Source organism: Magnolia sinica, chromosome 1, assembly GCF_029962835.1.
Source record: "Magnolia sinica isolate HGM2019 chromosome 1, MsV1, whole genome shotgun sequence".
Taxonomy (NCBI): Eukaryota; Viridiplantae; Streptophyta; class Magnoliopsida; order Magnoliales; family Magnoliaceae; genus Magnolia; species Magnolia sinica.
The window spans coordinates 1786239-1805130 of record NC_080573.1 but is presented as its reverse complement, the minus strand read 5'-3'; the positions used below and the strand labels follow the sequence as shown (position 1 = coordinate 1805130).

The window sequence follows — 18892 nt, the reverse complement described above, 5'->3', positions numbered from 1 at the left end:
CTAATAAAGCCACTTTCTTCAAAATGTTGGTATTGAGGATTTGAATAGTGGCTTGAGTAAGTGATCCAGATCACTGACCTGATGGGCCCTACCATGAATAGACCCTATATAATCCTAACTACTTGATTGGGTTTGTAAACAGACATTTAGGACAAAACAAAGTGTTCCATATCCGTTACGATACACTTGTAAAGGCCGATACGTATAGGTAATGACCATGACCGTCACACAATATGGGGGTGAAACGGGGTAGTTGATTTTTTGGGACTGTATCAGCCATTACGGTGGCCATAATGGCCGTTACGGGGCATAATGACTGTTACCCCCCTAACGGTTGAAAAACGGGCAGTTTTTTTTTTTTTTCTATTTAAATCCATTTTTCCCTCCCCCCTTCCTTTTTATTAATTTTTTTACATTTCTCATTCCAAAAACTCTCCTATATCATTTTTACAATAAATTTCGACCACTCTTACTATAGTTTTTAATATTAAAATCGTAGATTGAAGTGATTTGAGTAAATAGAAGCTCCCATGGCCTTTTTTTTTTTTTTTTCAAAAAATTGAAAAAGTAGTATTTATGCAAATTTTCTTATTTCTAGTTTTAATGCTTTATTGTGATGTGTAAACATTAGATACATATAGTCATGTTCACAAATTCACTAGACAATCTCATAAAACACTCTCACCAAAGAGTGGACCGTTACACTACCATAAACATGTTCAAAACAAAAAATGAATACATATTTCGAATATTTATATTATTCTTGATTTTTAAAATATTCTTTTAGAATTTTTCAGGCAAAAGAGAATTTTCAACCGTTACGGTGGTCATAACAGCCGTTATGCCCCCATATCGGCCGTTACAGACTATACACGTATCGGTAATAGTAGTGACCGTTAGGGCCACTATTACCGATATGGAATACCGTAACTATTACTGATACGGAATACCTTCGGAATACCTTGGGAAAAAACACACAACTATTGTCCACTGTGAATGGTAAAAGAGGCCAAAAGGTTGAATAGCTGGACCCCTGTCTGGGATATTTTTGGGCAATGCGGTCTGTGCAGTCCTCGACCTGGATTCTAAATGATGGAGCCTGCTTGTATGAACTCAATGCATGAGGATGCTATGCAAGGATAAGGTTGGTGGTGACACGATTCTTTCACCTGACATCCAAGCTGTTGCAAAAGCTTGTCGTTAAAGAATGTGGCGGTTTTCCCCTCACTATCATTAAGGTTGGACAGTCACTGAGGCAAGTGGATAATGTTAGGGTGCGGGAAAACGTGTTGAATGAATTGAAAGGATCAAGGTGAGAATGAATATTTGATATTTTGGAAAGTTTCTATGGTTAATTTCCTACTCCATAACAAAATATTTGTATGTGTTCAACCAAATGGATGTAAAAATATCTGGATTTGCAACAATCACAATGACCAATGTATATTAGTATGAACTTTGAATTATCAATTCCCATTTGAGAGTGATTCCCTTGGAGTATTGCAATGTTACTTCAGCAATTTTCTTAACTTAAAAAGGGATAGGAGTTTCATACACAAGTTTCATTTTCATACAAAAAAATAAAATAAAAAAATCATTGGTTTCTGGGTCACTGTCATGCATGGTCCTTTGTTTCAATCCAATGTTAATTTTCTATTGATGAATTGGCCAAATCCAACTCTCCAATTATAAAATTATTTAAACATACAATTTGACTAATCTTGAATTGTATCACACGAACCCATTTGATTATCTTTAATTGATATTAAGAAATAATAAAGATTAGTATGATGCAAGTAGATTCAATCTGAGGTGGTGATTACTATGTACTTTTCGTCGTAACCATTTATCAGCATGCCAATAATTTAAAGGTTACAGGTCTCCAATTAAAGAGATTATTTGTGCATGGTCCATACATGATGGGAGCCACAAGCTTGGTGGTCTGGTTCACTAAGCCATGGCCCCACATCTACAATTATATGCAGTTTTCTATTAGTTATAGGGAACTTTTATCTCAAGAAGAGGTATTATACAATTGTCAGGTATGCTCTTTTTTTTTTTTTTTTAACCCCAATTTACATAAGCAGTGCCTGTAATCCTCTAATCCAAGACATTGATCTGACCAGATGGCCCATTAACCAAAATTCTCCTAGATTTAGGCTAGAGTTTTTTTTTTTTTTCTGGGCCTCGGCCTAGGTCTACCCGAAAATTGATAAAATCCACATTTCCCACTTGAATGTTTCTAATCTATTTGTTTATCAGTGGCCCATACATGCATGAAGAAATCAACACCTGATAGGGACGCGGGTTAGCTACTGACAGGTTGAGCAGCGAGACTCGCTACTGAAGTGGCGTCACTGACTTCTGTGGGCCCCACCATGATGTATGTTTTGTATCCACACCGTCCATACATTTTGGGAGATCATCTTAGGGCATGATACAAAGAATGAGGCAAATCCAAGGCTGGAGTGGACCCCACCACAGAATACAGTGGTGAGAGTGGCACCCACCATTGAAACCTTCCGAAGGTCCACCATGATGTTTATTTGAGATCCTACCTGTTCATGTGTTAAAGTAGACATGAAAGAAGGGAAAACATAAATATCAGCTTGATCGAAAACTTTTGTGGCCTTTAGAACTTTTTAATGGTGGGCATCGCTCTCCCCACTGTTTTCTGTGGTGGGGTCCACTAGAGCTTTGGATCTAACTCATTCTTTGGATTATGCTCTAATATGATCTCTCCAAATAGATGGACGGTGTGGATACAAAACATACATCATGGTGGGGCCCACAGAAGTTGGTGGTGTCACTTCAGTAGCAAGTATCGCTACGCAACCTGTCAGTATCTAATCTGCTTCAACTTAACATGAATGAAATATAAATTCATGCATGTGTTACTTAGTTAATTATTAGAATAATATATTTGTAAGATATAAGACATACATATGAAGTCCGTTGGTTCATTCTGGACCAGGTTGTTAGATCTGTATTGTAGAATTGACGGATCTTCTATGCATCAATAAATGAAATTCAACACAATAATCTTAAGGTGTACTTGATTGAGAAGACATTCCCAATGCCTCGATGTCGCTAAGAGGAATCCTGATCTTTCGCGCCTCACACCTTTAGGAGAACCTTTAATAGGACTAGAGTTTTCTCTCTTGTGTTGGAGAGGGGACCAAGACATCTATTTATAGGAAAGAGAGCTAGAAGCTTACCCATCATACTTCTCTCCTTTAGGGTTTCTACACCGTAGGTTTCCCTATCCAGCTTAATAACTGCGTAAAAGATACTACGGTTCAAGCGTCACACTCTAAACCTATTTACAATTATCACAACTATAGTGGCGCCCACTGAATTGCTCAATCTGAATAATCCAACGGTCAGATCTGAACCGATGATCATGTGTGGCCCACCTAATAGCAGTCTTACACAAGCCACATTAGGCTAAAATGACTAAGTCCTCCACGGGCCAAATTAATTGGTCGGGCGTGCCGGTTACCTGGCCCATTGCCACAAGTCCTTGCTTCCCTTCAACTAACTTTACCGAATAATCTCTACCTAACAACAAATGGTTTGGTTAGCAAACTCGCATGCCGTTTACTTTAATAGAAGACTAATGGTGGCAGGTATTATTGGTGAGGTCGGCATGATCCTACCAAATCAAATTAAAAAAATAAAGAAAATAAAATTAAAAATACTAGTGGGTGTGGCACGTGCAAAGTGCAACGATTGATAGATTGATACACGTGCATTAAGAAATTGTGAAGCAGCACATACTACGCCATTTCGACGGCCCAAATTAGGAAATCTGTTGCAAATGGGCCATCCAAAAATCATATTTGTGGAGCCATCTTAACATCTGATAAGTGGACACATGTTTTCTAAAATCAATCTATCAGATGTTTTTCATTTGAACGTATTTTAGAAGTCCATCATTAAGTTGTGTGGACACTATTTCAGTGCCTGTATATCAACCATCCTGCCAGGCCGAGTATCAAAGTGAATAGGTTGTTATGGGGAAATCACACTGAAGGATGGATTCACCTCTTAATTGTTTAAAAGCCCTTTGAATATGCTTCATATATAAGATACCTTCTGATGTATGATTAATATTAAATGGATTACACTTCTATGTTAGTTTTGCACCGTTCAAAAAATGGTGGTGACTCTTCGAACGTGCACATGGCATAGTTGTATGGCAATCCAGACCGTACCTTACCCAACTACTGATGGAGCATAATCTACCAAGGAGATGATATTAACCATCTGATTTTTCATTTGAATTTGAACAAATCACCATGTTACTTTTAACCGTCCATTCGATAGCCATTAATTGGATGGTTAGGATTGCTCGCTTAGTGTGATTTTAGAGATGTGATACATCCACAATGGGACCCATAATTTAGATGGTCTTGATAGTTGTAAATCAGTGCCACATGTGAGGTGAAATAGCCACTAATATATCCATTATAAACATTACTAGCCGAGGTCTAAGAAGAAAAATTAACATTGTAGACCTGAGTCATGTTGGGGTAATACAACCCGAAGTTCTGCTCAGTTCCAACAGGCTTTTGATTCTCATTGAAAATGGAAAATATGTAGGACTCAATGGCCTTTCCAGGCCTCTTTGGTGTCCCACTCAAGTGTGTGATCATATTGTTGATGTAGGTCTGTGCATTCGCAATCGTCGCGATGTCGCCATTACCGGAAGATGGCCATCCACTCTCTGCAACCACAATCTCAACTGATGGCCCGCCTGCCTTCTCAAGTGCCGAGTACGCCGCATCGATGATTGAATCGTAGAGGTTGAAATATCTGACAGTACCATCGGTCACGACCGGATCGACAGCGGTGAAGAGCGCGTAGTCTAGACGAACGTTCTTGGGGTCACTTGCATGGGCGAAATATGGGTACACATTGACAAGGAGTGGTGCCTTGTTGGCTTCCAAGTATTTTACAATAGGGACCATGTGGACACCAGCATCATCAGAAAATACACCTTGAGATGGAGGGAATGATGCTCCAAGAACTTGGGTAGCAACTACTGTGCTGACAGGGATCTCCAGGTTGGCAGCTTTTAAGGCCGCGTCAAGGTTCTTCATAGCTGGGAGCACGTTTACAGCTAGATCGCCGGGAATTACCTCATTGCCAGCGGTCACATATCGGAAGTGGATCGCATTAGCATGTGGAACCACATTGGTGCTGACCCAAGTTGCGGCGAAGGCCGCATCACTGCCAAGTCTTTGGAGATCCTCGTTGAAGGTCCCTAGGACGACGTCGATTCCCGAACTTTGTAGAGCCTTAAGTGCATCAGGATTTGGGTCGAAAAGCCGGACCATCTTGATATTCTTGGACTTGAGAAGGGCGACCACCTTGTCTGGGGTTGGAAGGTTATCACCCAACATTCCATAGTTCACACCAACACTTTGTGCTTCTGCTGCCCAGGTGTTGAGAATTGCAAATCCCACAACACTGACCAAAAGCAAACCTCTCATGGAAATCAACCTCTCCATTTCTTCTAACTTTTAGCTCTGTATTGCAATATATTTATATTGCATGGATGGTGAATCAATCTTCCCAACTCCACTTGTATAGATGATTGGATAAGCTCCAAACCGCCACGTGTACACCGCGTGGAACTCGTCCAATTGGATTGGTCCCACCTTGAGGATCACCTAGTGCAAATTTCAGCTCAGTAGGTGGGCAAGACTCTTTGTGCTAGTTTGCACCATTTAGAAAATTGTGGTGGCATTGTTGTGTGGCAATCCTGATCATCCAAATGATTGACCCAACTCTTCGTCGAGCATAATAAAGAAATTGAACTCTTAATGTAATATCAACCATCCAAATTCTTCATTTGGGAGTGTAATTTTAGTAATAATAGGAGTTGGAATGAGGAATTAATTAAGATTGCTTACCAAAAAGTTTTCTAAAATAATAACTTTCAATATCTTGGATTGATAATTCATGAGATTGGAGAGATTAAAAAGGATGTTGTCTATTGAATTCAAGTGGGGTGGGAGAAATAGAGATGTGCCCTTGGAGTTTTATGTCATCATCGTAAACCACTCAAGCTGAAGTGATTAGACTATAAGATTAGATATGCTTTATAAGACAGAATGTTAAGTAATTAAAGAACAACATATTTATAGGATGATCATAGCTGAAATGAGGATGTTGAGATGGATGAGTGACAAGGAGAGATATAATTAGAAATGAATGCATTTGAGCCAATTTAGGAGTCGCACTGTTAGGTAGTAACATGAGTGAAATTAACTTAGAAGGCTTGATCATGTGCAACTCATCATCCTTTAAAAAGTGGTGGTGACTCATCAATCATATATGTAAGGCTATGACAGTCCAAATTGTGATTTTGGGCAGATCGAAGCTGAAACCATACTCATTTGATGATCTTATCCATTGGGCCCGTTCATTGAATTTGGACGGATGGCTGTTTTCTTTTCAGCCATGAATTTGCTAATCAGCAACTCCGTTGGATGGTTGTATTCATTTGACATTAGGGTTATGTTCTATCCACCACATGAGTGATGAGTCACCACCATTTTGAAAAGTGGGGATGAACTATCACCATATTTTTTCATTGAACAAGAAACAAAAACACCTGAGGACCAAGTCATAAAGACAAATTTTCATATATGCATTTTCAAAGAACTGCAACATCACATTGACATTGAAGCACAAGTTTGGAGGTTTCTGTTCAACCTTTCCATCCATGCATTTGACTTCTTCGGTGTTTGTTTCCCATGGCACACCCTTTTTCTTTGTGAGTTAAGCTCAACGTAAGACATGATGTGTGTATTGGACATTGTCATGTGGGGCCCACTGGTGGGTGGGTCCCACACATTTTCCCCTCCCACTGCCCTCCTAGGCCCCATTTTAAAATCAAGATTGGACGAGATAGGGATAAGCTTGCCTCACCCAAGAGGGTGTGGCCCTTACCATGGGGCCCACCTTGATGTATTTCTTCTATATCCACACCGTCCATCCATTTTTAATGATTGGTGTCACCATGCCAACCATTCCCTGCGGTGTGGCCCACCTGAGCATTGGATCAGTATGATTTTTGGGTGCCCAGGATAAAACGAGGGGCAGATGATAAATGGATTCGATGTCATGAACACATCACAGTGGACCCCACACCACGTGTTATAGGTTAATCTTAACCTACAAATCTTTAGACTAGATCCGGTCAATCTCAATCTGTATCTAGAAAGCCGCTTAAAATACATACACAAAGCATCAACCATCTTTGCAGAACCGTGCAAGTGAAGCAGGATCCACCAGTACTTAATCAAGATTCTGATAATTTTCATTTTGATTCCCTTAAAATAGAGGATATCCTTTTGCTCGGAGAATCATGTCAGCTCATGTGGCATAAGAGATAAGTTAATATGGCATCTGAGCTAGTTCTTAAACTTCATCTGTTTATACTTTTAGAGATAGTTAAAAACATAACAACCCAGAAAAATAAAAATACATGGTGGCAGCTAAAAAATGAGTTAATTTCGTTTTAGTTAACAGTAACTATGTATCATTGACCGTCGTTTATATAAATTACATGCCTCCATGAATGAGGCATGGCCATTGCCATAATTCTACTGCATAAAGTCGAGCTCTGAGTTCATTTCGGGATGCTTTACCCTGATTGGTCGAGGAAATCCCGAGCAGCAATCCGGTTATAAGATCTACAAATAGAGAATGCTTTGTATCATATTCCAAAAACCTGAAAACTCGGCTAGATGTACAGCTTGGTTGTTTTTTATTTCAAGCCTAGAACCTGGTGGGGTTGACTCAAAAGACTTTGACCCAAATTAACTCGATATTTAATTAATTATAATTAAAAATTTAGGACTGTGTAGATGTTTAAAAATTTTAAAAGTTATCCACTCAATATTTAATTAATTAAAAATTAAAAATTTAGGATTGAGGGGAGAGATTTAAATTATCTATATCTTATATATGTAATATAAACCACAACCCAATGAAACAGCTATGTTAATGCCACAATATTTAAGGCTATTGAAGCTGAATTTGGGGTCGGGGTTCAACTCCCAATCTCAGCATATTTTATTTTTAATAAATTCCCACCAGCTCAAGGGGAGTGACTTGGTTCGAATCACACCGAGTCGACTGAGCCACTGAGTCAACACAGAATCTCTCCGAGTTGGTCCAAGTAATGAGTTGTTTTCTAGAGACTCGGCTCGAAATCTCATCATTTAGTCAGGAAGTTTTAGAACCATGCTTTGTATGCTATTGAAAAAAAAGAAGGAAAAAAATACATAAAAGTTTCTCTAAACTCACTTGGTTTGTCATTTATGGTGGGTGCAAAGTGTTTTAGCTAAAACATGTCTAGAAAAATAAAAGGCTAAGAGACCTTGTGATATTGCAAAACCAATGACTGTACATGGAGGGTTGTGAATTGCACTGGCTTCTGTGCATGGAAACTGCACTCGCAGTGTGGACACAAGGTGGATTGATAAGGGATCTCATCTGCTAGAACATACTAAAAACCTATTCAATATGATCATCAGGTGGCCACCCTGTAAAAGACTAACGGATGGTTAAAGAGAAAATTTTAGAAGGATTTTAGTTCTGCATGGCTACAGCCCACCTGAGGATTGTATTTGCCTGATGAAGGATATGTAATCTACACAGTGAAGAACTGGTTTGATACACATGTTGCATGCCATGAGCATTACAGATGAGTTGCTTATTATTATGAGTATTCTACAGCTTGAGCATTGTGGATCAGGATTTTTTTTTTCTTCTTATTCTTATTCTTTTTTTTGGCAATCCAGCAGATGAATGGTCTGGATAACTAAAAAGGTGGGTCCCATGTAAAGAGGTGTTGTCGTCTTTTTAGTCTCAACAAAAAGTGATTTTTACCACCTACGCAGCTACACTAGAATAAAACTTAAAAAGATGTATTTCTGGCACATATTGGCAGATAAATACTGAAGCTGATTCTGACAGAACACAGGCCAATGCAGCACAGCTTCTGCAAGATCCATGCCGTCAACTAGGTAGTGTTCAAAGCGAATATGCTGTCCCAAAAGTCAATCTGCTCCACTCATCAGGTGGGTCACATGTGCATGTAGGCCCATGCCCAACTATTTTGACTTCTCCCAAGCAACTCTATTATGTCTTCCTAAATGCATATATTGAGATGGTTAATAGAAAAATCTAAACTTTTGCATATAACTTTTTCTTCTAAATAGCTATATAGCAAAGGAACAAAAAAGAAAACTACTGTTTATCTGGCACCATTATTTATAGAAAACATGTATGCCATACATAGTACATACCATCTGCTGCTGGATTCAGTTAATTCTCCAGTTACTGCCCGTCTCTTGAAATAGATATTTCCTCTTCACCTTCGGATGCGATTTTGTCACTTTTTTCTGTCTTGCAAATTCTTAGAAATCTCCAACTGTCCCTAGTTAGAAACTGCTTCAGATTCCTTACCTTCTTCCAAATTGTTTTCATCACCATTTTCCACTATCGTTGTTGAATCGTTGCCATATCCCAATTTTTGGGGCACTTTCAACTGCACATCACCAACTGCTTCTTCCTTTTCATTGCCTTCTGACATGTTTTTATCACCTACCTGAGAATTCTCCACTATTTCCATCTGCCCATTTTTAGAAACAGCTTCCTGTTTGATTTGTTCAACTGCATTTTGATCTGCAGTTTCAGCTGTCATACTTGAATCTTTGCCATTAGATTTTACAGTCATTTCCAGCTGCCTGTCATCAGAAACCACCATCTGCTCACTACCTTCCAATGAGTTTTTATCACCACTTTCATCTCTCATTTTGGTGCCTTCACTGTCATTAGAATTTTCAGCCATTTCTGGCCACCTGTTGTCAGAAACTGTTCCTCCCTCATTATTCATCTCCAAACCCTCCATTGCACTTTCATTACCATCTCGAGACTGCCTGATATTCTCTAGCTCTTCACCACTTGGAATTGCCTTCCTACTTTCATCCTCCACTGCATCTCTATCACCGCTTTCAACTTTCAGTGCTGCATCTCTATCACTGCTTTCAACTTTCAGTTTTGTATTATCATTGCCCCGAGAATTCTCAATCTTCAACAACCCACCTGTGGAAATAGTTTTCCGTCTTTTATTATGCAATTTAGTTCTAAAAGTTTGTTTTTCAACTTTTCGAGAATGCTTGGGCGTTTCCAAGTAATCATCTTTTGGCATTGCGATCGGTTCCTTCACCTCACCATCTTCAGAATTCTTGAGTTTCTGTTGTGGCCCATCTTTAGAATCTCCTCGTTCTTTGGAAGTTTCTCTTCGTTCATTGCCCTCAGTAACATTTCTAGGACCCTTTTTGTCCATCTTTACAAAGCCTTCACCACCTTGCGATTCTTCAAGCTCCTTCTCCAACTGCTCTTCCAAAACTTCCCCCTTTTCACGACCCCCTAATGCATTTTTCTCACCCATTCCTTCTCTCCTCACACTGTCCCCATCTTGATTGCTGTCCGGCTCCTTTGATAGACCATCTCTGGCCTCTATTCCATTTTTATCCCCATATTCACCTCCCTTTGCCAAAGCTTCACCATCTTGGGAGGTTGTAGCATTCTCTGCTGAAGCCATATTTTCATCCTTGACTTGGACATTTTCCACCACAGTAACATTTACGGGCAGCTTTGATGAGTTACCGGCACTAACCGACCAGACATTAGTTGGCTTCCTGAGGCGGCGTTTCATCTCCTCAATTTCAGAATCTTTCTGCTTCAAAAGCTCTGTTAGAGCTGTCACCTGAAGGTTTCCCTCAGTCGCATTTGTTTCCTTATCTGCTAGAATTTTGATTCTGTTATCTCTCTCCTCGATCGCTGATTCCAAGGCTCTTCGTTCTCCTTTAAGGGATGCTATCATGGATTGCATTTCCATGATCTTGTTAGAAAGTCCCATCTTTTGGGTCCTCAGGGCGACTGCTTTGACCTTCATTTCTTCAATTTTTCTTTTCATTTCTTTGGCAGAATCTCTTTCTTTCTGTTGGACAAGAAAAATGAAGCTGGGCTAATGAGGAAAAGCCAGCCCGTGTTGAATAAATGCAAGGATGGTTTAAAAGTAAAATTGGATGAGAGGGCCTATTTGAGTTCAAGCAATTAAAGAGGATGTCCTTTTGATTGGTTTTAACAAAATTACCACATCAGAAGAGGATACAAATCCTGTTTCAATTCACAACTGTGCTATTGCTGCTTGGCAGAACCAGTTCCAAATTCAATGCGTCTCCTTTTAAAAGGAAATTAAATGTAACCTATTCTAGTCTATCTGCTTGTTTCCATTAAACAGCGAGGCTGCCACTGATGTGGTGCTCTTGTCAGAAGACTCAGAACATTGAAAAGGATCCGTATCCCTTTTCATCTCTTGGATGCAAAGGGGCCCTTAAAATTGAAACTGATTTGGTTCCCATGACTATTAAAGCTTTGAAATTTAAATTTAAATTGTAGAATGAGTGGTTATAAAATAGATATGCAGGCAAATACTAAGACCACTTTAAGAAATGACATTGAACACAAAAAAATGACCAAAACACGATTTTGGAATGTTAGAATATGTTTGATTAAGTTCTCTTGCCATTGCTTTAAGTACTTTATATTTCAGTAAAAAGCTTTTGAAAAACGTATATTGCATGGAGTATAGTAGTTTTTTTTTTTTTTTCTTTTGTTCTCTTTCTAGAAAATTGAGCATGAAACAAACAATACATCATCACAAATATGTAGACCCATTGCACACTCCCCCTTTTCAGATAAAAAGGGACATAAATGTGCACTCATGTGGAAATTTAAAAGAAATGTATAACAGAGATATTACACTGTGGATAAATAAATGGGAATGCTCTGTTCTTAGCTCATGGGATTCATCATGATCTGCTCATGATATGGCATATATACCAACATTCTACGATAATAACATATGGATAAAATACATTATCATACAGCACATTAGTTGACAAAATAAATGCATAGCATGGTGCCTTATAAATGACCATGCAATGATGTTGTGCTTTATATTTTAAACTATGTTTACCAATACTCATTGAGGATTGTATGCTGAAATGTACCATAAAAATGAAAGAATTGTCATGGGGTTATCTGCAATAGCATTTCATGACTTTTTACTATATACAAGGACTTGTTTTGCATTTTCTTTTGACCAATAAGGTCATTTTGGTCATTTCAATGACGAAATAAGTTGAGAAGGCTGGGCATTTTGGGAATCATCATTATCATCATCTAAGCCTTATCCTGATTAATTCGGGTCAGCTACATGATGGGAATATGATGCAAAAGGTATAAAGCATAAATGCTATTGCACGCAACAACTTTTTACATTAGTTATATGATGGCCAATAACAGACCTACATTATTATGACCATTATGGTTGACAACGGGCTAATATATCACTTCATAATGGCTATCATTTAGGTCCATCACAACCAATATCTTGCTAATTATAATCGAGCTATCAAATTATTTAATTAAGCTTTGGGTGCAGTTGGTTACATCAAATATCATGATATTTTTCACCAAATTAGACTGATTAATAATGAAATACCATGAAATTTGGTACAACCAAATACATCCTTATATAAAATAATAATTGCATTTAATATTAAGTTAAATGCATGTATGGCACTATACGCATGCACTGTATAATTCTATTGTTAAAAAGGATTGTAGGGTTTAGGGTGGGAGACATGCTTCCTGCTCTGTGCACTTCTCTTGAAAAGTCCAACTTCAAAGTGTTTATTAGATTCCTTCCAAAATCTTTAAATGTTGGGATATATGAGCATACAACTTGATCTGTTCCATGTGCCCATTGAAGTGCCACTATAATCATGCATATATTATTTTTAAAAATATCTGCTGATAATGACCATAACGGCTGATTCATCACCCGGTATCTTGGTTCCTAATGTCCAATGTAAATAAAAAAATATGAGAAATGCTGAGTCCCCACCTTCAACACCTTCACAGGGAAATCAAACTGATATGCAACTAAAGAACAGGTGGCGGATGATGACTTTATGAACGACCAGGAGGGAAAGAAATCAAGCTGGAAGAAGGCTCGAACTAGGCCAAAAACGGCCTAAATGCGCACTATTGCTTCTAGCAGCAATAACTAAGCAACCGTTGTCCATTTCATGCATATAATACACAGTTGGAAACATATAGATGAGATCTACTCCTGGACTCAAGGGCATGACAATGTTTTTGGGAAGGAAGGGGTATGTTCCAGCCCATTCCAAATTCCAAATGGATTTTTATATTGAGCCCGTCAGATTGAGAGAAGGACGAGCAGCGGAGAGGGATTTGGGCCTGGTAATAGGGTTTGAAGTTGAATTTGAACTTCAACTTTGAGAGTAGATCGGATAAGGGGATAGGATGAGACCGGATAACCTCCAGCCTCATCTAAACTCCCGACACTTCCCTACAAATGGAGAGTTTTTCTTGTGAAAATCATCCCCTGTAACTCCAAGAGTCCATAGAGAAAAATAGAGAGACTAATATTATCCATCTGGCCCATCCCTTAAACGATCCAAACCATTCATCAAAATCTAGGGCCATTTATACCGTAGAATCAGAGGGGCGATCAGACCCATCTGTTCCTGTAGTGGTTAGGCAGACCACTGGACCTGCGCGGTTCATCATCCGCTTTTGCAAAGGTCCCATATCATGTAGACTGTTGTATCCTATGGGCCTACTCTTCCGGGCCGACTTTCATCTAACCCTGGCCAACAACCCAAGGTTCATTGGCCCCAAATTGCTTAACGAAATTCAATAATCTTAGGGGACATATTAGGGCTTTAAGTTAAACTTCCAATCTTTAGTTTCTTTTTTGTTATTTTTTAAGATTTTAAGAGTCCAGTTGTAGTCCAGTCTTTATTTTAGCCATCCAAGGGTTGTTTACAAGTTTAGTAGGATTAGACATGTTTTTACTATTTTTAGTAATTGTTACTATTTCAGGCAAGTCTCTTTTTTAGTCCAATTAGGTATCTAAGGCTTATTTTGCTTATATAAGAACATCAAATAGTACTCAACACTTTCATCAATAATATCAAATTTATATCCTTTTCAGAGATTCTCTCTCATTGGGGATTCAAGGACTATTTTCTGAGAAGAAGACGGCAATCTCCTTTTTATCTACACACCCTCTGCATTACAAACCTCTTAAATGACACTAGGAAAATAATCAATTTCAACTCTATTCATTCCATTCCATTAGGGCAGGCCATGGTACAAAAATCAAGCCAATCAGATGATCCTAACTTTGAGTTGACCATTTTGCAATAACTCTGTTTTTTGTCTGTTTTTCCATGACCTATAGATTGAATGTTAGCATCATGTGACCGAGTGAGTTTTTGGAATCACAGGTAGTCCATGCTAGGCCTAGTGAATAGATGTTTCAAAATAATGATTGGACCTATTTTTCTACCGCTCAATCTTGACCATCCATTAATGCAATTAATCAAAAGTTAAGATTATCTAATAAGATTTATTTTTTCCTCTTGGTAGTATGGAACAAATGGACAGTCCAGATTGATGATTGGTTATTCCACATGTTGTTTAAAATCTCTAGGGATGTTGCTAACCTTCCCATGACAATAACAATGGTGGCATATGTTAAAAAAACATGATCAAACGCTAGTATCTTGGCTCAGAATAGATTTGGAAAAAATATAAAAATAAAGTGAGAAAGACAACACTTCATGATTGGGGAGGGGAAATATCATTAGGCTGAAGATGGCTGTTGCAAAGCCTTTCTCTTCAAGGAACATGACAATGTGATTTTTCTTATTGATTGGTGATGAACCATGCATAACATTCAGATTTCCACATTGCACCAGGGCCCACCCTCTGCTCTCGGAAATTCCATTTGCATCATGTAAACATTTGTGCTTATGTAGTAAGGCTTTTCAGGAAATCAATAACAAGAAGACAAAAAAGAAAAAGAGAGGCTGTAATGGCCATCTGTACCAACATTCCGCTACGGACTGTTATGAGATGGTTGGCCGTTATGAACCGTTACATTGGGACTTCTGACCCTGACACAATTAGAAACGGTCACGTGGAAAGTATAAAGTCCGTGACGGTTGACATCTTCCCACCAGTTGGTTTTGAGTTTGTCCTCACCTGACTAAATTGCCTTGTACTTTTAATTGGGAGTTTCGGAAGCACAAAGGAGTTATATCACTTACATTTGGCAATCGGCTAGGCTGGCTAGTTACGTTTTTAGGCCGAAGGTGCTATGGGCTGGTCTTGGGCCTATATTTAGGCCCGCATTTGGGGCCATACCTCAATCTCTTGTTCAAATAAATGAGAAGCATAGGCCCACTTTCTACATATAAAACAATTGCATGAATTTCAAACTTGTCTATCATAATCATCATCCATCTCCCTGGTCATCGATCAAATGGTTAGAGTCATCTGAAAGAGACTTTAAACATGATGAGCAACCCATTGTGGGCTGCACATGATGGACAGTTCAGATCAGGTATAAGAGGATGGGTGATTTAAAGGTGGGATCACATGATGGACAACGAATAGGCACATATACGATGGGTCATCCATTTCCTAGCAATGGATAGGATGGTTTGAACCCTCCAATCAAAGTGATCTTTTGGGAGGAATTAATAACGAAAGGTGGGCGCCACTTGACGGCCAGTCCAGATCACAGATAGGACCTTTTTCTAATATAATAAATATGGACATACCATTCCTATCCATTGATTGGATGGTAAGGATCATCATATTGGAATAGCTTTTTGTGGGGCAATCAAAGGTGGGCCCCAAATGATGAACACTCAAGATCAATGATTGAATATTTAAAATTACCCCATCAAAAGTGGGACGCGTGATGGATGGCTTAGATCCATCATTGGACCATTCTTATACTATATTTGATTATGACCATTGATAGAATAGTTTGAATAGTCTAATCCCAGGCAATTTCAAAGGACTTTGAACCAATCTAATGAAATATAAATTTGATTTAACCCAAGCAAACAACAAAAGGAGAAAATCATGAATTTTACAAGCAAAGCCCCAATCAACAAATCTGCTATTTAATGAACTTCCAATTTCACAAAGACACAAATTTAAAAATTCAAATTCATGAATTGAATATTATCATGCATCCAAACATGTCCTTGGGCCTGGCCGCACTAGGTCAGATTTTCAGGCCCAATTAATAAATGGGCCCACTCCATTATCACCTACAAATCAAACAACCCCACATGAAGGAGTTCCATTGCATGATTCAGACTTTAAAATCTTACCCAAAAAATCCTGAAAACGGCCCACCACCCTGCCAGTATATTTTTCTTTGACCAAAATACCCTTTCAAGCATCTGATGCATGGACGCAAGATCTGGTTCACCATTAGGCGAACCCTATCACTTATGTTCCCTGCCTCCCTGGTCCAAGAATCAGGAATATCCAGTTGTAAGATGAACGTGGATCATTCCTCAATCATTTTTAACCGTCCGTTTCTTTCATGCATGTGGCCCACCTGATTGAAGGAAGGCACTGGTCCAATTTTCGGATCATTACAACATACACACCCATGACCCACATGATGAACAGCTCAGATCTCGAACATGCATACTGCATGGGACAGGAATCTGGGAAGAGTAGGAGTCTGTGTAGGGGACAGGAGTCTGGGAAGTGTAGAAGTCTGTGTAGGGGACAGGAGTCTGGGAAGAGTAGGAGTCCGTGTAGCTATTATAGAGAAGATACAGATGATGCATATGTAAAAACTCAAAAACAAGGAAAATACAGACATAAAAGGCATGCATGTGAAAGGGAAGGGATCTAACGTGCATGTGGGGGAACGTGCGAGAGGAAGGAGGAATATACCTGCAGAAAGAGCTGAAGAGAAATGAGTTCTCGGTCCTTTTCGCTGATGAGGATGTTGTAGAGACGCTTCTCTCTGAGCTTGTGGAGGACCATCACCCCCAAAACAGCTGCCCCAAAAGCCAACAGCAGCATCAGTGCATAAGGCCTACCTCTATTGCTCTTTGACCCAATAGCCATCTCTGTCTCTCTCTCTCTTTCTCTCTCTCTCTCTCTCTCTCTCTCTCTCTCTCTCTCTGTATACAGCCCGAGATACTAGTTTTCTAGCTACAGTGGCCTTGTTGCTTCATAACTGAGAAGACCCACAAGCTGCTTTTTCAGCTCTCTCCCTCCCTCTCTCTCTCTCTCTCTCTCTCTCTGGCTCTCACGTAGAAGAGAAGGCGGAGAGGTGGACGAAGCTTGGGGACATGTGTCTAAGAAGGCGCGAGTCTCATATTTTTCTTTATTTGGATTTTTCTGGGAGCTTACCTCAGGGGTGTTACCAAAATACCCTTGTACTTTCTTGGGGCTGACACTGTAGACCCTATAATAAAATGAAAAATGACAAAAGTACCCGTCAATAAATTTTGAGTGTTGCAAACACCCCCATCTTCAAGCGCCAAACAAAAACGCACCACATGAGCTAATGTGGCATACTTCCTAGGTGGGATATGTTCATATGGTGAATGCTCCTTGTACTAAAATCAGACTAGTTCCTTCATTGGGTGGAAAAATTCATAGGAAGAAATGAATGGTTAGGAAATTTAATAACTATTTATCGACATCCAATGTGCATGTGTTGCTCCCCGGATGAGTGGCAAGCCTCATCCTAGCATAGTATATGAGTAATGTCACCTTATAAAGGTTCAAGATCAAGTGTGCCATGTAGGCATGTGAATGGATTTATATCCTGCGCTTGAAGTTGTTGTGTTTGAATTTGAATTATGATTTTTTGCATCGGGCATATATAATGGTTTCTAATCTCAGATGGATAAAATAAAATAAAAAGCGAAAATTTTATGTCTTCCGCCAATCAATCATGAGAATTTATGTTTACAATTTTGGTGATTTGAAAAAAAAGAAGAAGAAAATTTATGATTTCTTTGCTAACAAAATTTTAAAGAAAAAATATTAATTTGATAACAAAATTTAGATAGAGGAATCACTATATCTTAATGCATGATTATGCTTACATTGCTTGTGTACTTGCTTGGTACAAGCGGAGTATGCCATTTTTGTGGTGGAGACAATTCTTCACATAACCAACCTCCATCATCCATGTGGAGTGCCCTAAGAATTTGATGTTTGAAAATCCCAATCACCCCTGAATTTCAAAACATTGGACATCTAATGATTTGAAAAGATTAAATTCAACAATGGACATTGATCTTTAGTTGATTACCTAAATCCCCACATGATAATCGTTATTGCTGGATCAATCACAAAACATTGCTTCTACGAAGGAATTATTTACCCACGAGTAATGGACTGATTCCTAATTTATTTGTGCTCATCACTTTGTTGCATGATCGAATTATTACGAGGACATACAACTTTCATATGCTTTCCGAAAGTCACGCAGATCACCTTGGGAAATAAATTAGCTTGAAATCGAGTCACGGGAGGTGTGATAGGATCACATATGACCAAATGATGGTAACCATATATGAAAAACTTGTTCAAGTCAAACGATCGAATGGATGATCAAAATTTATTATAAGTCTTTTTTAAAAATTATTTATGTTCACACCCCAAGTATAGAGTTGTGATGTAGTAATAAACTCGGTAAGACCGAGGTCGAATCCACAGGGACTGATACCTGTACGTTATCTGAAACCAAGTAAAACTAGAACTAGACTAAGATGTGATCTAACCAAATAGAATTTTAAGGAATAATTGTGGAATAATTATCTAAAACTTTAAGGAATTCAGAGGAAGGAAACTAGGGATTCAGAGGATCCACTTGTAGAGATCAGGGAGAAATTATGCCTGCTTCAGAAATCATGGAATTTAA

The 18892-nt window shown here is 38.8% G+C and overlaps 2 protein-coding genes across 3 annotated transcripts; both read right to left on the bottom strand.

Annotated features, from left to right (window-relative positions):
• Positions 1-4385: 4385 nt before the first annotated feature.
• Positions 4386-5516, bottom strand: LOC131235073 (putative glucan endo-1,3-beta-glucosidase GVI). Its single transcript, XM_058232212.1, has one exon. The coding sequence runs from the start codon at positions 5514-5516 to the stop codon at positions 4494-4496; it is 1023 nt and encodes a 340-aa protein (XP_058088195.1). The 3' UTR covers positions 4386-4493.
• Positions 5517-5564: 48 nt separating this feature from the next.
• LOC131234984 (uncharacterized) lies at positions 5565-17270 on the bottom strand. 2 transcript variants are annotated; one of them, XR_009165903.1, is made up of 3 exons: positions 16903-17270; positions 9330-11029; positions 5565-5678 (listed from the first exon to the last, which is right to left on the bottom strand). XR_009165903.1 is itself a non-coding variant. In XM_058232072.1 (2 exons), the coding sequence occupies exons 1-2, from the start codon at positions 17077-17079 to the stop codon at positions 9461-9463; spliced, it is 1746 nt and encodes a 581-aa protein (XP_058088055.1). In that variant the 5' UTR covers positions 17080-17270; the 3' UTR covers positions 9199-9460. The 2 variants fall into 2 exon arrangements, 1 of the variants encoding a protein (XP_058088055.1); XM_058232072.1 differs by lacking the exon at positions 5565-5678 and having other exon boundaries at positions 9199-11029.
• Between the last annotated feature and the right edge of the window lie 1622 nt (positions 17271-18892).